The sequence below is a fragment of the Megalobrama amblycephala genome, linkage group LG9, assembly GCF_018812025.1.
Source record: "Megalobrama amblycephala isolate DHTTF-2021 linkage group LG9, ASM1881202v1, whole genome shotgun sequence".
Taxonomy (NCBI): domain Eukaryota; kingdom Metazoa; phylum Chordata; class Actinopteri; order Cypriniformes; family Xenocyprididae; genus Megalobrama; species Megalobrama amblycephala.
The window spans coordinates 36,592,460-36,615,746 of NC_063052.1; the positions used below are offsets into that span (position 1 = coordinate 36,592,460).

The 23,287-nt window shown below is 41.5% G+C and overlaps 2 protein-coding genes and 1 pseudogene across 8 annotated transcripts in view; all 3 read right to left on the reverse strand.

The window, feature by feature from the left end:
• The window catches only part of LOC125276116, a 29,994-nt pseudogene extending 11,559 nt beyond the window's left edge, over nt 1-18,435 (reverse strand).
• Nucleotides 9,305-18,430, reverse strand: LOC125276108 (E3 ubiquitin-protein ligase TRIM39-like). 4 transcript variants are annotated; one of them, XM_048203574.1, is made up of 8 exons: nt 18,310-18,430; nt 17,422-17,505; nt 16,414-16,985; nt 16,205-16,300; nt 13,939-14,172; nt 13,709-13,847; nt 10,266-10,292; nt 9,305-10,128 (listed from the first exon to the last, which is right to left on the reverse strand). In XM_048203574.1, exons 2-8 carry the CDS (start codon nt 17,492-17,494, stop codon nt 9,563-9,565), a joined length of 1,707 nt encoding a protein of 568 aa, XP_048059531.1. In that variant the 5' UTR covers nt 17,495-17,505; nt 18,310-18,430; the 3' UTR covers nt 9,305-9,562. The 4 variants fall into 4 exon arrangements, with proteins under 4 accessions (XP_048059531.1, XP_048059529.1, XP_048059530.1 ...); XM_048203572.1 differs by having other exon boundaries at nt 10,266-10,301; XM_048203573.1 differs by having other exon boundaries at nt 10,266-10,301; nt 17,422-17,500; nt 18,310-18,408.
• Nucleotides 18,436-19,807: 1,372 nt separating the features above from the next.
• Nucleotides 19,808-23,287, reverse strand: part of LOC125276120 (E3 ubiquitin-protein ligase TRIM39-like) — a 38,242-nt gene continuing 34,762 nt past the window's right edge. For all 4 annotated transcript variants that reach the window (XM_048203596.1, XM_048203599.1, XM_048203597.1 and 1 more), the window contains 2 exons: nt 20,660-20,695; nt 19,808-20,508 (listed from right to left, as the gene is read on the reverse strand). In XM_048203596.1, coding sequence (XP_048059553.1) covers nt 19,961-20,508; nt 20,660-20,695 — 584 coding nt within the window. In that variant the 3' untranslated portion in view covers nt 19,808-19,960. The remainder of the gene's footprint in view (nt 20,509-20,659; nt 20,696-23,287) is intronic.

Sequence of the window (23,287 nt, forward strand, 5' to 3'; positions counted from 1 at the left end):
GGAGTCCTCACTGAGCCATTGGATTTTATCAAAAATATCTTAATTTGTGTTTCGAAGATGAACGAAGGTCTTACTGGCGTGTAAATGTGGTAAATGGAAGCTTAAACATGTTTGTTTAACGTGCAAGAACCAACGAGGTTCATTCTTGTGTTACACAGCACGTTTGAGCTTTAGCAAGAACCAATGAGGTGGTTCGGTTGAGCTTCTGTTTTTTTTTCGCAGATCAATGTTTACATGTGAATAAAAGCTTAAAATAAATCTGTTCACCATTTAAGCCGGGCACACATTTAATGACTAGCTAAAACATTCTAAGACTGTGCTCAACATACAGCGATTGTTTCCTGCGACTGAAGCAGATTTAAATACTTACACATGGAATTTGAACACCGACTGTAATCGCAGACTGAACGCAACTGGCTCTGACTGGAGGGGTTTGAGCGCGTTCAGTCATAAGTATCAATTTACATTCATAATCGGCCTTACAATCGTTAAGTGTGTGCGCAGCTTTAAAGTGATTGAGTTTATTCAGAAAATTTGGACAAAACCACTCAATTCATATGGATTATTTTTACTATCTCTTTATGAACTTTTTTAAACGTCAAATTGGTTGTTGCGTAGCTGTCAATGGAGGGACAGAAATCACTCAGATTTCATCAAAAATATCTTAATTTGTGTTCCGAAGATGAACGAAGGTCCTACGGGTGTGGAACGACATAAGGGTGAGTAATTAATGACACAATTTTCATTTTTGGGCTAACTAATACATTAATGTCATTTTTTAAACATTGATTTATTACATGGGACATTTGTGTTTCCATGCATTTTGTTGAGATGTCTATTCTTGTATTGTCTATTGTTTATAAATGGTTGGTTATTCATGTTGCTTATGTATTACCCTATTTTTTAAATGTGTATTGATATTAAGCCTATTGCTTTTTTTAAGTGCCTTAAAGTGTATGTAATAAAATTCATCTATATGCAATAAACAGTTTTTATTTTGCATTTTGCATTTGCAGTCTTTCAATTTATTTATTATAATAGAAGTTAAGGGTAACCATAGTACCAACATGAAAATAAATTAATAATTTAAAAAAAATGAAATTTGGTTCCTGGAGGCACCCAAAGCGGTTCCACACAATGCTTCATATATGGTTCTTCAGGAAAACTGGGAGATCTTCAAGAGGAGCAGGAGCTGGAGAAAGGATCCGTAAAGCCGAGCATGAAGAAGGTTACTTGGCATCAGAACCCATGAGGAGAACTTCTGGCAGAAACAGGCGATCTAGGAATCACGTATGACACCCTGGGTGAGCCACACTTCAACCAGTGAACTGGAGTGTATGTGGTGGAAACACTGATGTGGAGACCTGCAGTGTACGAGCCCAGCTGAGCATCCATCACTGAATCTGTGTCCTTCATACTGAGGAAGAGTTGAAATAGTTCAGTTCAAAGTAATATTTTTGTTCAGTGAGTTATAAACTCTTAAGGGTATTGTAAGGCTACAGTCGTAATAATGCTATACAGCAGAATTATAGTTTTCCAGTTTAAGTTAGAAGGCTGGATGAAACACCAAGAGATTAATGCAGTGCTGAAGAGACATTTAAAGGGGTGGTTCAGTGGTTTTTTTCTAGGCTTGATTGTGTTTTGGGGGCACAGTTTAACATGTCTTAATGTGTCGTTTTTTTTGAAAACACTGTATTTTTCATATATTTTACCTTTATTCTACACCTCTGTTTCCACTGTCATATGAACGGCTTGTTTGACTTCCTGCTTCTATTGAGCCACTCCATCCGAAATACGCAATGTGCTCAGATTGGTTAGCAGGTTGGTAGCTGGCCCAGTGTATCCTGATTCGCTGAAGCGTCTGGAAACGCCATGCCCCTTACCATTCGTAGTTACGCGCTAAGCTGGAAATGTAAATAATAGCGTCTATATTGCTGTATTAAATTGAGCCGAATCAGACCCAGATGAAGAGGGTAAAGCAGAACCTCTGCAATCACGGCTTTTAAAGGACGTTTCTGAATGGTATTTCATTTTGTATTTGTGTCAAACTGTTTAGAAATGCTGTCACTGCTGTTTGTTAGTTTTTAATATATAGTTTTATCCTGATTAAAGCTTTACTGTAGCCGAATACATGACTGAGTAGTCGCATTTTTGTAAAGGTATCGTTTAATTTACAGCATGAACAACTTTTTGTCTATGAACAGAGATGTTTGTTAGTGTTTGTTGCACTAGAACTTAGCTAACTGGCTAGCAAAAACGATTTGCTCTTTGTATATGTCCTTGATGCATTAAAAATAGCAAGAGAACTATAACATTACGTTTAAAAGACATGTACAAACATAAAACATACTTACAGTTTGAAGCCAATAAACAGCAGCTTCTGCTTTTAAAGTAGGAACTGTTTCATCTTTCAGTAATAGCCTTTGTGCAAACCCAGCATTGAACTCATGTAGATTCTGGAAGCTGTCTTCAGCGCCGCATCCAGTGTAGAAAATATCACAGATTATAATGGGTTCTATTATCTTTTGATGAGTCGCGTTGCACAGCTCGTGTTCGGTGTACACAACTCTTCCGCTTCCATTATACTGCACCGCATGGCCTCGCCCACTTTGTTGCGTGTTCCCGGGGGCAGTGTTTATGTTAATAGCAAGGGTTTATGATGTCACCAACCTGGGAAGAAGCTTGTTGTAGTCCAAACCAGCCGTTTTTGTAGGCAATAAACTGCCATAACTTTAAAAGACAATATCTCCGTTTGCATTGAACTTTCAACGCTGTAACTTTGCAGATACTGTTTATGCTCCAGCAGCAACATTACACACTAAAGTTAAAAAAGTGAAATCGCATTGAACCACCCCTTTAAAATGTGTCAATACATTGTGGAGGTGTATGTGGTTGTGTCCACTTCACTACAGGATGATCTGGAGCTCCACCAGCGAGACAAAAGACAAGAAACTCTCAACACACATCAAGACTGAAAGTTAGATGGTGATGTCACAGTTGTACAGAAGAAGATATTGATTGTATTGTTAAGCTGTGAGAAAGCATGTGCGTTACACTGTTATTGGAGCTTGTATTAAATATTTACCCAGAGATAGAAAAAAAATGTTTTGTAACTTTTAAGTGGGGGAGGGTGTAATGGTAGTAAAACTTGTTACTATAATTAGGGTAACACTTTAGTATAGGGAACACAAACTATTAACTATGACTTTTCCCCTTAATAAATACCTAATTTAGTGCTTATTAATAGTTAGTAAGGTAGTTGTTAAGTTTAGGTATTGGGCAGGTGTAACGAATCATCACTCTGGCAGGGATCCATTTGCATGCTTTATTAATAACAGTCATGGTCGTACAGGCAGGGTCAGACAGGAAAAAACAGGTATATAGGGAACAGGCAGAATCGTGGTCAGAATACAGGCAAAGGGTCAGGGCTGGCAGATATCACTCACAGGTCAGTGGAACAGGCAAGGGTCAGTGGTAGGCAGCAAAGGATCAGGAACGGGTAACAGATAGATCAGCAACAGGCAGTCAGACAGATAAATAACACTCAGTAATGTTCACCTCGGCAAAACAAGACTTCGCGATCAAAGGAAGTAACAGACAATCATTTATAGTCCAGGTGATTGGTAACAGGTGGCAAGGTAATCAGTATGCGATGTGGGCTTATGGGGAATGTAGTGAAATCTAAAGTCAGTATTCGGGCGAGGCTGAACCACGGAGTTCGTCTCTGTGACAGAGCCACACCGTTCGTGGGTTCCCCTGACCATGGGAACATGGGCGGTTGGTACCCCAGGACGCACTGGAACGGCATTAGACCGGTTGCTGGCTTGCGGAGAGAGTTTTGGGCATACTCGGCCCACAGCAGGTATCGGGACCAGTCGTCTTGATTGCGGTTGCAGTATGACTGGAGGAAGCGAGTGAGCTCTTGATTCAGGCGCTCGGTTTGCCCGTTGGTCTGAGGGTGATAACCGGAGGTGAGGCTGACATTTATGTTCAAGGAATGGCAGAAGGCGGCCCACAGGCGAGACATGAATTGGGACCTGCGATCAGACACGATGTCCTCTGGCAGCCCATATATACGGAAAACCCACTGGCACAGGTGTTCCGCGGTCTGCATAGCTGTAGGTAATCTGGGTAGGGGAATTAGACGACAAGCCTTGGAGAGGCGATCAACCACGGTGAGGATGGTGGTGTTACCGTTGGACACTGGGAGGTCGGTGATGAAGTCGACTGCGATGTGGGACCACGGACGTTGAGGCAGTGGCAGAGGATGCAGCAGACCAGCGGGGAGTTGATGAGAGGGTTTGTTGACGTTGCAGACAGTGCAGGCCTTGACATACTGTACTGTGTTTTTGGGCAGAGAAGGCCACCAGAAGCGGTTCTGGGCGATCTGGATGGTAGTGGTGATGCCTGGATGACCTGAGGCTGGTGAGTTGTGGACCATCTCCAGCACTCGGTTGCGCATATTTTGCGAGACGAAGGTCTTCCCTGGAGGGCAGTTGGGTGGAATTTCGATTTCCACGTTGGCCTTGCTTCAGTTCAGTCATTGTGTCCCACTGTACGGGTGCAACAACAAGAGAGGTAGGTAAAATGGTTTTAGGGTTCTTATTCTCCCACTCACCTTCAAACTGGCGTGATAAAGCATCTGTCTTTGTATTCTTTGATCCAGGTCGGTAGGTTACAGTGAAGTTGAAGCGAGAGAAGAACAGGGACCATCGAGCTTGGCGGGGATTTAGTCTCTTGGCGGTTTGGAGGTATTCGAGATTCTTGTGATCTGTGAGCACGACAAAGGGATGAACAGCACCCTCCAGCCAGTGACACCACTCTTCAAACGCGGCCTTCATAGTCAGTAGCTCCCGATCACCGACGTCGTAGTTTCGTTCAGCAGCTGACAGTTTTCTGGAACAATACGCACAGGGAAACAGTTTAGGAGGGTTACCTTGTCGCTGAGAGAGGATAGCGCCAAGTCCGGTGCTGGAGGCATCTACCTTGACGATGAACGGGAGTGACGGATCAGGATGGTGCAGGATGGGAGCAGAGGTGAAGCGCTCCTTGAGCTGCTGGAATGCTTCAATCGCTGCGGGTGCCCACTTCAGTGTTAACTTTTTTCTCGTCCATGGCCATACCCTTGGGACTGATGATGTACCCCAGGAATGAGACAGACGTCTTGTGGAATTCACATTTCTCTGCTTTGGCATATAGCTGGTACTGAATGAGACGTTGTAGGACCTGTCTGACCTGTTGGACGTGTTCCTCCATGGTGTCGGAGTAGATCAGGATATCGTCAATGTAGACTATAACGAAGCGATTGAGCATGTCCCTGAATACATCATTAATGAAAGATTGAAACACAGAAGGACTATTGACCAGCCCGAAGGGCATAATAAGGTACTCATAGTGCGGAGGAGCGGTAGAAAAGGCAGTCTTCTACTCGTCCCCCTCTCTGATGCGAATCAGGTTGTAAGCGCTGCACAGATCGAGTTTGGTGAAGACCTTGGCTGTACCGAGCTGTTCTAGAGCTGCAGGAACGAGAGGCAGGGGTTATCGAAACTTGACAGTAATATAATTGAGACCACGGTAATCTATGCATGGCCGTAAGCCTCTATCTTTTTTACTCACGAAGAAGAACCCCGCTGATGCAGGGGATGTAGATGGGCGGATGAAGCCTTTGGCCAGCTCCTCCTCAATGTATTTTTTCATGGACTCTGACTCTGGCTGGCAGAGCGGGAAGATACGCCCCCTGGGTGGTGATGATCCTGGGATGAGATCGATAGCACAGTCGTAAGTGCAATGGGGTGGTAACTCTGAGGGGTAGCGGTGCGCTGGCAGACAGACACTTCGTGAGGCAATTCTTGTTCCATTGTATGATTTGACCCTCTCTCCAGCAGATACTTGGGTTGTGGGTGCGTAGCCAAGGCAGACCTAGAATTACGGCAGCGGTAGAAGTGGGTAATACATGGAACTGTATGAGCTCAGTGTGAAATATACCCGTTTGCATGGTTAGGGGTCGCGTGATGGTGTTGATTCGACCGGATCCCAGGGGTCGTCCATCTATGGCTTCCACTGTGAGAAGAGAGGAGCATTCGATTAAAGGAATTTTGTGACATTGAATGAAAGATTGGGAGATAAAGTTCCCTGCCGCCCCTGAGTCCACAAGCTCCCTTGCTTCTATCCGTGTGTCGTAAACCAGCAGAGTTATGGGTACGGAGGCAGACATATCTGAGTTATAGTGTGGGTTAGACTCACTCACTGAACGGGGATTTTCTGGTCGAATGCACACTGGGCAGTTATTGTGAACATGACCAGGGCTGCCACAGTACAGACACAGGCGATGAGTGATACGGCGGCTTCTTTCTTCTTCTGTTAGGTGATATGCGTTTATCTGCATGGGGCATTCATTGTCGGCAGGTGGAACATAGCGAACATTACATCTCAGGCCAGCCCTGTGAGCTCGGATGAGGTTATCCACTTGAATGGCCAGCTCAATGTATTGGTCCAAACTTCTCCCCTCGTCGCGACATGACAGTTCAGACTGTAAATCATGAGATAATCCTCTTCTGAAACAGACTTTTAATGTGTCACTCACCCAAGTGGTCTGTGCTGCGAGTGTGCGAAAAGCCAGTGCATACTCAGCTGCCGTCCTTCTTCCCTGAGTTAGTTCCAAGAGTCGATCACCAGCAACCCTTCCGTCACTGGGATGATCAAACACTTCCTTGAACTGCTGGAGCAGATAGCTGTAGTCCCTGCAGAGCCTTCACCAGTTCCTCCGTGAATGAGATGAGGCGATTCAGCTGGTGCTGATGGGTGTCGAGTTGACTGGCCTGGGCAGACATCGTTGCACACAGGTAAGAGAAAGCAGCTGGATCTTGTGTTGGCGAAGTCTTCTATAACGAATCATCACTCTGGCAGGGATCCATTTGCATGCTTTATTAATAACAGTCGTGGTCGTACAGGCAGGGTCAGACAGAAACAAACAGGTATATAGGGAACAGGCAGAATCGTGGTCAGAATACAGGCAAAGGGTCAGGGCTGGCAGATATCACTCAGTCTTTTACAGTCCAGGTGATTGGTAACAGGTGGCAAGGTAATCAGTATGCGATGTGGGCTTATGGGGAATGTAGTGAAATCTAAAGTCAGTATTCGGGCGATGGCTCCCTCCGATGGCCAGAGGAGGGAACCATGGAGTTCGTCTCTGTGACAGTAGGAATAAAAATGTAGAATAAGGTCATGCAGAATAAGGCATTCATGTATGCTTAGTAAGTACTAATAAATAGCCAATATTCTAGTAATATGCATGCTAATAAGCAACTAGTTAAGACTCTAAAATAAAGAGATACCAAATTATCAAATATTTATGGAAATAACATTTATTGAACATGCATATATTTACATTAAGTGTAATTATAGCTTACAGAACCAAAAAGAAAAAAAGCAGCACATACATATTTGTTCATTTCCACCAGTGTATAAAGCACACGACGAGGAGATAAGAGTCCAATAAGTCTTTTACTAGAAAATCCAACAGGAGAATACAGGAACATACACCAGCATAGACACCCGACACCCGACAACCAACTGAACCCAAACAGGAACTTAAATACACTGAATGATTAACTCAAATGATAAACAGCTGTGATGAATTGGATTAGTGTCCATGGTAACTGATATTGGCTGGAAAATAGAACAAAGGAACACGTGACAGATGACAACAAACAAACTGAAAGTGCACGTGACTGTGACATTACACCCCCTCCCGAAAAGGCGTGTCCTCGCGCTGTAGAGAGAGGGGAAGATGAAAATAGGATGCTGAAGACGATGTAGGAGGCGGCTCAGAAGGCAGACGGCTAACCGGGAGGAGGCAGAGTAAAGGAGTCTTGTTGAGCACCATGGGGAGGACCACAGTCAACAATGGCGAGGAAGGAGCCCACTGCGCAGCCGACGAGCTGAGGTGGTAGAGAGATGGTGACAATCCAAGCGGCCATGACGGAGCCGCAGTAACAACCTCCTGAGATTGAGGAGGGGATCCAGAGGTCTGAAGATGCGTTGGAGCGGCCGAGGGCGGAGACGGAGCCTGAGGTAGAAGGGGTGGAGGACCAGAGAGCAGCGGACGGTCCGTAGGTCCGCAACGAAGGCGAAGCGATGTCTGACCCAGGTGGAGCCAACGTACCGAGGGAGTCCAGCGTGGTTGTAAGGCCGATGGTCACCTCCAAGGTTGAGGGTAGAAGGAGTGCAGGCACAGGAGTCAGGGCAATGGATGGAGGCAGCACGAGACCATCCGAAGTTGGAGGCGAGCTTCGGGCTCCTCGTGCCCAGGAGGAGACGGATCCTGGCAGGCCCAAGATGGTGCCACGCTACTGAGAGGAGGTGGTGTCGAGGGACTGAGGGGAGACGGAAATGACTGGATGGCACTGATGGCTGTGGACTGGGAAACAGACTGGAGTGGGCTCATGGAAGGCGGCTGGAGCGGGCTTGTGGAAGGCTGGAGTTCCATGCAAAAATCCAAGAGCAGTGGTGAATCACAGGAGGGTTGGTGATAAGGTGGGAGAGGTGCACTGGACGGGACCAGTCCAGCACAACAGGAGACAGTACAGGGGCAAGAAAAATGTTCTCTCCACACTTTAAGTCCAGCAGTGTTTCTGTACAAAACTCACTCTCAGTAGTGGGAGGGTGGGCGGGGCTCTCTTCCAAACCCTCGAGGTCCACCAACACTCCCCTGGCGATGGTAGGTTCGGCCGGCTCACACACCTGGTCATGTACACACTGCTCGGGCTCCGTGGCTATGTGACCCCCGATCGCTCTTGTGTGCGTGGGTGGCTCAATTGCGGCGGTCTCCGTCATTCTACCTGCGGTGGGATTAGGTCAAAAATCCTCGCCGTCTGGGTGGTTCTAGCTGAGGAGTGGGGCTGGCGGCAACTCCGACAGTGAATACTGATCCACAGGACGCCAGCACCCACTCCACATAAGACATGAAGCTCCCTCGAGGACCCTCCCCAGACAGCTGTGCTCGTGTGGTGTTGTTGAGTCCAGCATAAGGAACGAGCACAGACAGTAGTCCGAGAAGGTGGTCTGATGTGCGAGATCCAAATATCTTTCCAAATGTCTCGAGGGAGCTTTCTCCCTGCTTAAGGCACATGAGTGCAACACCTGGGTATATGAGTTCAACGGATGGGTCCATGGTGCAAGCGGGAGTGAAAAACAGAAATAAAAACACTGAACACGAAAAACAAAAAAGAAAACACGTCGCTTACTGTTTCAGTCGGGTGTTCTGTTACATTTCCACCGGTGTATAAAGCACACGACAAGGAGATAAGAGTCCAATAAGTCTTTTACTAGAAAATCCAACAGGACAACCAACTGAACACAAACAGGAACTTAAATACACTGATTGATTTTCTCAAATGACGAACAGCTGTGATGAATTGGATTAGTGTCCATGGTAAGTGATATTAGTGGGAAAATAGAACAAAGGAATCATGTGACAGATGACAACAAACAAAGTGAAAGTCCATGTGACTGTGACACTTTTCAGATTTAATTATTAAGATCATAACTGTCATCACCTATTTCATATTGGGGTATAAATTAATTTATTGTATTTTACAGGTGTGATGATCAGTGGACTTGAGTTTTTACCTCCATCATTAGTGCACGGGTTAAAAAATGGATGGAGATTCCCAGTGAAAGCCTGACCAGTGAAAGAGTAGATATGAGAGCTGGACTCCACATCATAAAAGGAGACCAGACCCTCCTCATAATCCACAAACACACCGACCCGCTGCGGCTTCACTCTCAGAGACAGAGAGACAAGAGAATCATCACAGGCTTTATATTCGTTCTCATTCCTCAGAATCACAGTCCAGTATCCATTACTGGGACACAGGGTGATCTGTCCCTTCCTGTCAATGAATTCACTGGCCACTCCTAATGTCCATTCAGTCTTTTCCTTCACCTGCACCTCGAAATAAAATCTCCCTGAAGAGAATCCCTCCTTTCCCAGGACAAATGCATATCTATCAAATCTCTCTGGTTTGTCTGGGAGTTTCTGTCTAATGTCTCCACATCTCACTTGTTTTCCATCATCAGACAGGATGAGTTTAGGATGAGCTGTATCAGGATCCAGAGTCACATCCACTGAGAAAACAGAAAATATGAATCACAACTTAATACTAAACATTCTGTGATGATGTTTTTAATATTTAATCAGTGTTTCAGTAATGAAGCTGTGAGTATATGAATGTAATCTAGTGTAGTTCAGACACACACTGTACCTTCATACTGCTGCATCCTCTTCAGATCTGTAGAGACTAATGACAATAAAACATCATCAGATCTTTGACATGTTTATGTGTGGAATTACAGATAAGCTTTAAAGGTGCCCTAGAACCAGTTTTTACAAGATGTAATATAAGTCTAAGGTGTCCCCTGAATGTGTCTGTGAAGTTTCAGCTCAAAATACCCCATAGATTTTTTTTTAAATTAATTTTTTTAACTGCCTATTTTGGGGCATCATTAACTATGCACCGATTCAGCGCGCGGCCCCTTTAAATCGCGCGCTCCCTGCATATTAATGACCCTGACTGTTACGTAACTGTCGGTATTGTGTTGAGATTCGCCTGTTTTTCGGAGATCTTTTAAACAAATGAGATTTACATAAGAAGGAGGAAGCAATGGAGTTTAAAACTCAATGTATGTCTTTTCCATATACTGAACTCTTGTTATTCAATTATGCCAAGGTAAATTCAATTTTTGATTCTAGGGAATTGAGGACAATATCATGTTTTATCTGATCAATGTATATTTCTCTGCTGATATTTAGATAATCAAACAGAAACCCCTATTGCTTAAAGCTTAAGCTCTTAAAGGTGCAATAGAAATGGCCATTTCACAATATAAGTCTAAGGTGTTCCCAGAAAGTGTCTGTGAAGTTTCAGCTCAAAATACCCCATAGATTTTTTTTTTTTTATTATACTATATTTTAACTGTCTATATTGCGTTGGGAGAAAAAATGCTCTGATTTGGTGTTGTACCTTTAAATGCAAATGAGCTTGTGCCCCCAAGCTCGCGACTCCAATACACTGCATAAATAATACAGCAGTTCACAAATATAACTCTTAAAATTGATCGTTACAAACTGTTCGTGATGCAGCATATCAGATTATATAGGTATGGCATGTATTTTGTGGATGTTTGCGAACATTCGATTCGGAATGAGTTTGATAGTGTGCTGCACGGCTACAGCTACACACAGTTGGAGAGGCTCAATAAGAATGAAGATGCGTTTATGAATTATACAAACTGCAAGCGTTTTCGGGTTAAATGGCTCTGATCTCTGTGAATACAGTAAGAATGGTAACTTTAACCACATTGAACAGTACATTAGCAACATGCTAACGAAACAATTTACAAATATCTCTAATATTTCTGGATCATGAACAGTTGGTATCGTTCCATCTGCCATTTTTGCCATTGTCCTTGCTTGCTTCTTCACAATATCTGCAGACAGGCCCATAGCAAGGGGGGTGCGAGGCCCTGTGCGAACTTGATTTATGAGGCTTGTTACTATAGCAACCCCTTCCCCATGATCAACCACAGAAAAACAGATATTCACCATTAATTTTAATCAAAAAAACAAAAAACATGGCAGCTTTCAGACACAACTTTTTCCTAATTTTTATAGTTCATTTAAGGTTGTTTCTATGGCGCAATTTTAATTGTAAGAGTGCATCCATATAGTGCACAAACACAAATGTCTTTCAATCTAGCACAAAATTGGACGCGCGCTTTGAAATATACAGTGGTCTCATGGCTCTGCTGCTCTCGCTCAGATTTTACGTGTGCGCGCTCAAACGTTATGTGCACTCGTGAATCTCTCCGGTAGGCTATCTATTTAATTTTACCTAGTGAAACCGCTTCTGATCATCAGGTAAAGGCTATATCGGCAAGAGCGCGACTCACGACAACAGTCATGGATAGAATGTGTTTTTGTTTGGTTGGTAATGAATGTGTAGTCGTGCGTTTCTCTTCGCAAGACAAGAAGTGTGGGCACCCACCGGCAAAAACATAAATTGGCGTAACTGGGGTCTACTGTTGATGTAATGTAGTTCCAAACGTTGGTTCAGGAGGAGTTCTAGCGTATTTTCATTGAACTTCTCAAGTACTATGGTTTGACCCATTCCAGAGGCGGCCAAAATTAGAATTTAAAATGGACTAAATCTACGAACTTGACGTGCGATGCCGCGCTGACTGACATATGCACATGAATCACGGACACGCACACACACTCAGAGCAATATTGTAAGTTACTGCATAATTTTAACAAGCAGAATAATACAGTCACAATACACATAGTCTCACTTTTAGCTATCTCCTTTAACTATTATAGTATTTCGAAGAAAAAAAACATGAACTTTAACTATTGCTTTACATTATCAAGTCAGCTGTCACTTTACTTTGGGGCGAGGCCCTATTTAGGCGCGAGGCCCTGTGCGGTCATACACTTGGCACAGCCCTTGCAACGGAACTGCCTGCAGAACTTCTGACGATTCAGCTGTGCAGCTCCACGACGTTAATACTGCCTTGCCTAGAACATGGGCTGGTATATGCAAATATTTGGGGCGTAAATAATAATGATGCTGACTGTTACATCACAGTCGGTGTTATGTTGGGATTCGTTTTTTCAGTGGTCTTTTGCACGCATAAGATTCACATATGAAGGAGGAAACAATGGTATTTGAGGCTCGAGGTATGTCATTTCCATGTACAGAACTCTTATTATTCAACTATACTGAGGTAAATCCAGTTTTCCATTCTGTGGCACATTTAATATAATTTTGGAAATGATTGAAGAAATCTTTTATGCAAGTTATTTTTTGTGTCTAGTGTTATTCACCTCAGTTTGGGAGTGGATTAGTTTTGTAGTTATTCAGCAAATACAAATCTATCAATATTAAACTTAAATAAACTAAAAAATTAAAGCCCAGCACTCCAAAGCTGTTTAAGCAACAGGTCTGACATTCTTCTACTTTTAAATTTACAACAAAATATCTAAGTTACTTTTTCAAATAAGTTACTTTGTTTTCCCATGTATTGACAGACCGATCTCCTGTCCTCAAGTTGAGAGAAATCAGGTGTAAAGTCAGAGGTGTTGTGTGCGCTGTGTGAACATGATTATTGTAGTTCTAGAAATGTGAGTCTCATTCACTCATCTCACTAGCCCAAAAACAGATTCAATATCCCTCAAAATGAATGAAAACAGTGAAATGGAAACTTAGAATATTACACAAAACCTGCATTAATTAAATATGTTAAATAAATGAGGTATTTAATATCACTTTATTAAGCAATGTATTTGCTGCTGACCTTCAATGATCCAGTTCAACCATACTAATAAGCAAAATTACTTTAGATAAACATCACATTTCTGTTTCATTTTTTTTTTTTCTTAAATTGTTGGAAGTAAGAATCTTGAATGTTCTTTTGCATCCGCTGCACAGCTGAAAGGTTAGTTTGAGCTGTGCCCTCTACTGTACAGGCAATTTGCTTGAGGATTATTTCACTTTTGTTATGAAAAGGCCTTTACATTTGCCAAAAACAGAACTTTTAAAACAAACAAGCAAGCTTTTAAAGCATTACTTTTAAACTTTCCCCAGCACTTCTGATATTTAAAGATGAAAGAATATGTATAAGTATATTGTATTTGATATTGACGTACCATTTAGAGTGAGTTTCTCCTGTAGAGTGTCCTGCAGTTGAGTCAGAGCTCTCCTCAGAGTCTCCAGACTCTCATCAGTCTTCACACTGATCTCAGACCAGTTCCTGGTGTTTCTAGAGCTGCACAGGGATGAGTAAATCTACAGCAGGAGAGAGGAGAAATCCTTCAGCATGGGGAGTGTTATGGTGTCATATACTGCTTTATCATTGATCAGAGAGATGTTGACTGACCTGTAGGAGGTGGAGGTGATCTTCAGTGTGTGAGAGCTGCTCCAGCTCAGTGTTTCTCATCTTTAGCTCAGTGATCTCCTGCTCCAGCTCTTCAATGAGCTCTTCCTCCTGTTTCTCTGCTGCTTTCTGCTGCTCCTCCATCATCTCCAGCAGTTCAGTCTGACATCTCTCAATGGAGCGAATGAGATCAGTGAAGAGCTCGACACGGGCTGCTTTCTCCTCCTCTGTGTTTCTCTGCTCAACCAGGACAATCAATACATTATTAGTGGTGTTTGATAAGACAAGAATCAGTGTTACTATTGTTCATACTTCAGTGTTTTTAGGTGGTTTTCAAAATCCCTCAACTAAAGTATTAAACTTCATCTTACACCTACAATAATTGTTATATTCGACTACACTATAATGTCAAAAGTTTTGGGACACCCCTCCAAATCATAGAATTCAGGTGTTTCAATCACTTCCATGGCTACAGGTTTATAAAATTAAGCACCTAGGCATTCAGACTGCTTCTACAAACATTTGTGAAAGAATTGGTCGTTCTCAGGAGCTCAGTGATTTCAAGCGTGGTACCGTGATAGGTTGCCACCACTAGTGAAGTTCCTTCACAACTAAATATTCCACAGTCAACTCTTAGTGGAAGCAATTGGGAACAGCAACTCGTAAAATCACAGAGCGGGGTCAGCGCACGCTGAGGCGCACAGTGCGCAGAAGTCACCATCTTTCTGCAGAGTCAATAGCTACAGACCTCCAACTTCATGTGGCCTTCAGATTAGCTCAAGAACAGAGCATAGAGAGCTTCATGGAATGGGTTTCCATGGCCGAGCAGCTGCATCCAAGCCTTACATCACCAAGTGCAATGCAAAACGCTTTGCATTATTAGTTTCTCTAGAACGTGACGGATGCAGTGGTGTAAAGCACGCCACCACTGGACTTTAGAGCAGTGGAGTCTCTTCTCTGGAGTGACCAATCAGGCTTCTCTGTCTGGCAATCCGATGGACGAGTCTGGGTTTGGTGGTTGCCAGGAGAACGGTACTTGCCTGACTGCATTGTGCCAAATGTAAAGTTTGGTGGAGGGGGGATTACGGTGTGGGGTTGTTTTTCAGGGCTTGGGCTTGGCCCCTTAGTTCCAGTGGAAGGAACTCTTAATGCTTCAGCATACCAAGACATTTTGGACAATTTCATGCTCCCAACTTTGTGGGAACAGTTTGGGGATGGCCCCTTCCTGTTCCAACATGACTGCACACCAGTGCACAAATCAAAGTCCATAAAGACTTGGATGAGCGAGTTTGGTGTGGAGGAACGTGACTGGAGTCCTGAATTCAACCCGACAGAACACCTTTGGGATGAATTAGAGCGGAGACTGCGAGCCAGGCCTTCTCGTTCAACATCAGTGCCTGACCTCCAAATGCACTTCTCGAAGAATGGTCAAAAATTTCCATAAACACCCTCCTAAACCTTGTGGAAAGCCATCTCTAAAGAATTAAAGCTGTTATAGCTGCAAAGGGTGGGTCAACTCCATATTAAACCCTACGGATTAATAAAGGGATGTCATTAAAGTTCATGTACAGACATCCCAAAACTTTTGGCAATATAGTGTATTTTAGGCTGAGCAGGATGGCATCCGCTGCAAAGTAGACCATTACCTGTGTGACTCGTCAGAACTTCCATTGATGGGAATCTGCCAGTCTCTGATCTACTGAGAGCTAAACTATGTGTGAATGTTGACATAGCCTTAGTTTTTGTGACCAGGTTCTGTTTATACCATTTAGGGAGAAATATTATCTCCATAGCCGGGGTAAATTCCTGTATAGTCTTTAGGTGCTTTTGTTTTAGTGGTCATTTCTAAGACTGTATAAGGTCCACCCCCTTTTAGGACTGCCCACTGAATGCCTATAAAATACAATGTACAGCTCCCTTACTCCGACTTGATGACTGCAGCGACCAGCAGCATATTCTTAATTAAGAAACCTGCTAAAGATACAACCAAGTATCCTGGTCTTCAATTTTGAGTTTCCTACAACATAAACAGTGAGAAGTAGCTCTGGCTACGATATTCTTCTGCAAGCTCCCCCCATAATGATACTATGTAGAGGAAGTATGAGAGAAATAAAGGGAAGAAATGGGGAGACGGAGGGATGCCGGAAGAATTGTTGCTGCGATGGCGCAATGACTTCTGCTTATATACATTCGTAATGATGATCGACAGGACTGGCTCCTCCAGAATCTATGTTTAGAACTTCATATAATTACATTATTTTAAACTCACTTTTCTGACTTCTGCTGAGTGTTTGACGTCTTGAATCTTCTTGATTCTGTCCTGGATCATCTGCTCCACGTCTTTCTGAGTCTTCATCAGTTGAGTCTATAGACACAGAACAACACAATATATTTTCATAACTGATTAATTTATATTAAAGAGCATGTGATTCCTCATGATAAGAGCCCTTTAAAATCAGTTTTGTCAGTAACTTCTACCTTCTTCTCTTCACTCTCCTCTTCTACAGGAACAGTGTTGTGGTTCTTGTGAAGTCCTTCAGTGCAGGACAGACACACACATGTCTGATCATCTCTACAGAACAGCTCCAGAGGTCTCTCATGTTTCTGACATATATAGTCCTCCAGATTCCTCACAGGATTGATCAGTTTGTGTTTCTTTAAGCCTGCCACTTTCAAATGAGGCTCCAGGTGAGTTTCACAGTAAGAGCTCTGACACACCAGACACGACTTCAGGGCTTTCAGCTTTCTTTCCTCACAGAAGTCACACAGAACTTCAGCATTTTTCAGAACTTCAGGTTTTTTCTCAGGACTTTTCTTTTTATAGTGATCTACAACTTCTCTGAGTGTGGTATTAATCTTGAGATCAGGTCTGATCTTGAATGTTTCTTTACAATATGGACAGTTGCAGGTCTGGCTGTTGTCCCAGCACTTATTCAGACAGGTCTTGCAGAAGTTGTGTCCACATGGAGTGCTGACTGGATCAGTGAACACGTCCAGACATATCGAGCACTGAAGCTCCTCAGTCAGTGGACCACTGGAGGATGACATCCCTGGACAGAGAAATTAAGAAGATAAATCACCTAGTCTAAGGTTTGAAATCACTTGAAAAACACTGAATTCAACTTTCTTAAGATTTTAGAGACATTTTGTTTGAAGGGCTGCTGTGTAAATTATTGAAATTATGATAATGAAGATGATTTTATTGTATAGATGAGTTAAAGCAGACAGAGAAGGAAAAGAATTAACAAGTTTAAAAAGATTCACCTCATGAAGTTGGTTGAATGTAAAGAGCAACTTTGAAGAAATCAAATATGAATTCTCAAATATATAAGGGTTCATGTACAAGCTGGTCATTACTGAAAAATGAACTCAGATCAGCTGATCAGTACCCTAATGTGAAGTAGTGCTGTACATTTTAAATATCAGTATGAGAATAGTTAAAGTCATTCATGCGCTAATTCATTCTTTTCTGGGTTATTGACTTACTTGGAGGACAAGAGTCAATACTCTTTCTCCTGGTTTTTCTCACTTTTGTTGATGTTGTTGAAGAATCTGCCATTCTCTCCTGTTCTGAAAAAAAAAAAAAAAAAAAAAAAAAAAAAAAATATATATATATATATATATATATATATATATATATATATTGTATTTCACGGTATTACTATGAGCAATGGACTAAGGAAGATCTAAGCCCATTTGCTCCTTGTTAATACTGTATTTGTTTTACACACAGTATTTGGTCACTCAGGTTTAAATAAAATCTTCCCTCAAAAGTCAGATTTGGGGTTATTTCATATTCTCTCATGACCATTTAATACATATTTATATTAAAGTGTTAAAATCTCATTGATAGTGAGTGAAACAATCACTCCTCATACAGTGAATGACTCAAACTCACTGAACAATCTGAACTTTGACCTGCTGTTTAGATCAGAAACAAGTACAAAGTAGGTCATATACTTACCTATGATTAAATATATATCTCCACAAAACAAACATAAATATTGTGTGACCGATTGTAGTTTGTATGACTAAGAATAGTTTTAATGAATATAAATGTGATTTTCAGCTGCAGTTTAGCAGGTTTGTGTTCAGTCTGTCTGCAGCTCATTTTACTTCCTGTTTCTTTAGTCTTTATATAATGTGACAAAATCACAGACACACCAAACTTTACTTTACAACCAATTAAAAGACATACTTTTAATACAATTCTGATATAATTTCAGTGCAGTAAACAATTAAAGTAGTTGAGTATTTGACATGCTTAAACCTGATTCAGTTCAACTCATTCCATTTCAACATAAACTCTACTAAACCAGATCACTTCCATTAGAAACCTGTTCAGCTCAATCTCTCTTATATTTCTATCATTACCTGTGAGTATCAGATGTGTCCACAAGACTCTTTGAACGGCTCAATAAATATTCTGTTGTTTAAAGAGGTTGATCGTTTCAGGCATCCATATTGTTGTTGATCAAGTTAGTTTCACTTTCTCTGAATCTCTCTGAACTCCAGTGATGTCAGAGCTCCTCCTGTATTTACACATTTACATTTGTCTCTGTATTCAGTGTGTTGAGTTCATGTGTGTCTGTTTGTATTGGGCCTGATGTTTCTATCAGATTAATATCAGTGTTTGTATATATAGCCTATACAAGTGGAGCAAAGAAGAAATACTGTATGAATTTCTAAATGTCTTTTGTGATCCACAGAAGAAAGTCACTCGGGTTCAGAAAGACATGATGAGTAAATGAGGACAGAATGCTGCTCTTCCTTTAAAACATCTTCAGTCTTTTCAAACATAATTGATGTTGAATCCCTGTGTTTGTCAAAATGATTCCTCTGTTGATCTGTTGGGAGAAAATAGTTTGACATACTTGAACTGTTAGTATGTAGAAGCTCAAACTAATGTAATGACCTCAGAGAATCGTTATTTAATTTGTTTCATGTCTTTGTTTATTGAAGGTAATTTACACAAATATTATAATGTAAAGGGGATAATCATAGACTGTAAAGAAAGGAAGGTGTGGAGATCTGTCTTGGAGCAGGTGATCATGTGTTGGTGAGGAACCTGTCAGAAAGAGGCGGCCCAGGAAAACTGTGAGTGTACTGGGAAAAGCAAACGTATGTGGTGAAAGAAAGGAGAGGAAAACCCACCGGATCTGGAGGAGCATCCAGAAGAGTCTGATGAAGAGGTGCTGGGAGATCTTCAAGAGGAGCAGGAGCTTGAAGAAGGATCCGTAAAGCCGAGCATGAAGAAGGTGACTTGGCATCAGAATCTATGAAGAGAACTTCTGGCAGAAACAGGCGATCTAGGAATCACGTAAGGCTACAGTCGTAATAATGCTATACAGCAGAATTATAGTTTTGTCAGTTTAAGGTATAGTTAGAAGGCTGGATGAAACATTAAGAGATTAATGCAGTGCTGAAGAGACATTTAAAATGTGTCAATACATTGTGGAGGTGTATGTGGTTGTGTTCACTTGTCACTACAGGATGATCTGGAGGTCCACCAGTGAGACAAAAGACAAGACACTCTCAACACACATCAAGACTGAAAGAGATGATGGTAGTGATGTCACAGTTGTACAGAAGTAGAAGACATTGATTGTATTGTTAAGCTGTGAGAAAGCATGTACATTACACTGTTATTGGAACTTGGGTTATAAATATTTACCCAGAGACAGTAAAAATATATATTTTGTAACTTTTTTTTTTTTAGTGGAGGATGGTTTAATGACCTCAAAGAAGCTCCAGCGTGCAGCATAACACTGGTTACTATATTTAGATTTTCATGTTAAGATTTTACAGGCAGTTTTACTTTGTAGAGGTGGGAAAAAATGTCATGAAATGAAATGGAAAAAAAATTATTTATTGAACAGGCATTAAAATTTTACATTAAAATATGTAATTTTAGTTTATAGATTTTAAAAACAAGCAAAAAATAGCAGTACATACATGTTTTCAGATTTAATTATTAAGATCATTACTTTCATCTCATATTTCATATTGGGATAATAGTATAAATTCATTTATTGTGATTGACAGGCGTGATGATCAGTGGAGTTGAGTTTTTACCTCCATTATTAATACATGGGTTAAAATATGGATAGAGTTTCCCAGTGAAAGACTGACCAGTGTAAGAGTAGATATGAGAGCTGGACTCCACATCATAAAAGGAGACCAGACCCTCCTCATAATTCACAAACACACCGACCCGCTGCGGCTTCACTCTCAGACACAGAGAGACACGAGAATCAGCAAAGGCCAAATATTCATTCCCATTCCTCTGTGCCACAGTCCAGAATCCATTACTGGGTCTCAGTGTGATCGATCCCTTCCTGTCAATGAATTCACTGGCCACTCCTAAAGTCCAGTCAGTCTTTCCCTTCACCTGCACCTCAAAATAAAATCTCCCTGAGGAGAATCCCTTCTTTCCCAGGACAATTCCATATCTATCAAATCTCTCTGGTTTGTCTGGCCGTTTCTGCCAAATGTCTCCATGTCTCACTTGTTTTCCATCATCAGACAGGATGAGTTGAGGATGAGCTGTATCAGGATCCAGAGTCACATCCACTGAGAAAACAGAAAATGTGAATCGCATCTTAATACAGACATTTTGTGATGATGTTTTTAATATTTAATCAGTGTTTAATCATCCTGTAGGTCAGTAATGAAGCTGTGAGTATATGAATGTAATCTAGTGTAGTTCAGACACACACTGTACCTTCATACTGCTGCATCCTCTTCAGATCTGTAGAGACTAATGACAATAAAACATCATCAGATCTTTGTTTGTTTGTTTGTTTATAATTTAACGGCATGTGAGCTACCTCGGCTATATTCATGGTGAGAACAAGATTTTTTTTAAATACAAACCCGATTCCAAAAAAGTTGGGACACTGTACAAATTGTGAATAAAAAAGGAATGCAATAATTTACAAATCTCATAAACTTATATTTTATTCACAATAGAATATAGATAACATATCAAATGTTGAAAGTGAGACATTTTGAAATGCCATGCCAAATATTGGCTCATTTTGGATTTCATGAGAGCTACACATTCCAAAAAAGTTGGGACAGGTAGCAATAAGAGGCCGGAAAAGTTAAATGTACATATAAGGAACAGTTGGAGTACCAATTTGCAACTTATTAGGTCAATTGGCAACATGATTGGGTATAAAAACCGCCTCTCAGAGTGGCAGTGTCTCTCAGAAGTCAAGATGGGCAGAGGATCACCAATTCCTCCAATGCTGCGGCGAAAAATAGTGGAGCAATATCAGAAAGGAGTTTCTCAGAGAAAAATTGTTATCATCATCTACAGTGCATAATATCATCCAAAGATTCAGAGAATCTGGAACAATCTCTGTGCGTAAGGGTCAAGGCCGGAAAACCATACTGGATGCCCGTGATCTTCGGGCCCTTAGACGGCACTGCATCACATACAGGAATGCTACTGTAATGGAAATCACAACATGGGCTGAGGAATACTTCCAGAAAACGGATGAACACAATCCACCGTGCCATTCGCCGTTGCCCAGCCAGCAGAGCCATGTGGGGCCCAAATGGGTTTGACCTGGGCTATCTAACTGGGACCCAGCCAGTTTTGCACCCAGTTTCCATGTAGGCCCCACATGGATTTGCCCAGATGAAATGAACACTGCTTAGTGTGCACACTACAGGCTGTTTAATGTAACACTTAATCAGTGTTGGAGGTAATGAGATAATTAAGTGATTGAATAATGATTTTGTATTAGTGAAGAACACCTGCTGTTAACAAGCATAAACACTGAAGGAAAGAGAAACACAAGAACTACTTCCAGCCACAGCCTTGGATGAAATCAACTGAAGATAAAATACATTACATCTCTCAAGATCTGATTAAACAACTCCACAAACAACATTAGCTTCACTTATTACTAACCAGACTGACTTTAATTCTGTCAGACATCAGAAGTTCGTATTAAGAATTAAGAAAAGGCTTAGATGTTGATTACTTATTTGAAAGTAATAGTTTGATTTGATGTTACCATTGTGGCGATCAGTGTGTGCTTTAGTCAGGCTCTTGACTTTCTAACATTAGTTTTTCTCTTGACAGCTGTGTCTGTTTGTTATGGCGAGAACAGCGAGAGAAAATATAATCAGATGCTGTAAGCTGATTGATGATAAGAATATAATCATCATATATTGGCTTAACTCATTGATATTATGTGGGAGGTTTATACGGGTAGTACGTTATTAATTCTGTTTTATTGCTATGAATCTACAGTAAGCGAATAATCAGAACATCAAATGATTTATAACACACCATTTAAATATTTTGGGCTCTTGTGAGTTTTACTCGCACACAGACATCAAGAATCAGCATATGAATCTCAACAATGGTGACATGCTTCAATTGTGCAATGCATTCTGGGGTCCATGGATGAGTTTTGCATGATGCACCCAGAATGCATCGTGGCATGAAGCATGTCACCATTGTTGAGATTCATACGCTGATTGTAGATGTCTGTGTGTGAAAAAGTTTTGCCAGAGTTTTTAGTGTACAATGCGTTTTAAAAAAATTTTCAGCTTTTCTGACTAAAACAGTTTTATCATTGTATTTCTAGTCAACACAAACTTAACATTTCATAGTTTTTGTTGTTTCTCTGTCCTTCAGTGATTCTGCTCATTATCACCTAATTATCTCATTAACTCCAAGACCAATTCAGTGTTACATTTAACAGCCTGTAGTGTTCACACTGAGTAGTGTTCATTTCATCTGGGCAAATCCATGTGCTAAACAAGGGTGTGCTGGTTGGGAGGCGTCCGACCAGTGGGACTGTGACAGTTAAGGGGTTAATCAGATCTTGAGAGATGTAATGTCATGTGTAATGTTTTATCTTCAGTTGATTTCATCCAAGGCTGTGGCTGGAAGTAGTTCTTGTGTTTCTCTTTCCTTCAGTGATTATGCTTGTTAACAGCAGGTGTTCTTCACTAATACAAAATCATTATTCAATCACTTAATTATCTCATTACCTCCAACACTGATTAAGTGTTACATTAAACAGCCTGTAGTGTGCACACTAAGCAGTGTTCATTTCATCTGGGCAAATCCATGTGGGGCCTACATGGAAACTGGGTGCAAAACTGGCTGGGTCCCAGTTAGATAGCCCAGGTCAAACCCATTTGGGCCCCACATGGCTCTGCTGGCTGGGTGCCGGCTAAAACTCTATAGGTCAAAAAATAAGCCATATTTAAACATGATCCAGAAGCGCAGGCATTTTCTCTGGGCCAAGGCTCATTTAAAATGGACTGTGGCAAAGTGGAAAACTGTTCTGTGGTCAGACGAATCAAAATTTGAAGTTCTTTT

Bases quoted from the DNA above. Each gene is read 5' to 3' on its own strand.
- LOC125276108 (XM_048203572.1), bottom strand. From the start codon at position 17,494: ATGGCAGATTCTTCAACAACATCAACAAAAGTGAGAAAAACCAGGAGA. The intron at 16,986-17,421 runs GTAAGTCAATAA...TTCTCTGTCCAG, and splicing joins TATTGACTCTTGTCCTCCAA to GGATGTCATCCTCCAGTGGT. The intron at 13,848-13,938 runs GTCAGTCAACAT...CTCCTGCTGTAG, and splicing joins ATCACCTCCACCTCCTACAG to ATTTACTCATCCCTGTGCAG.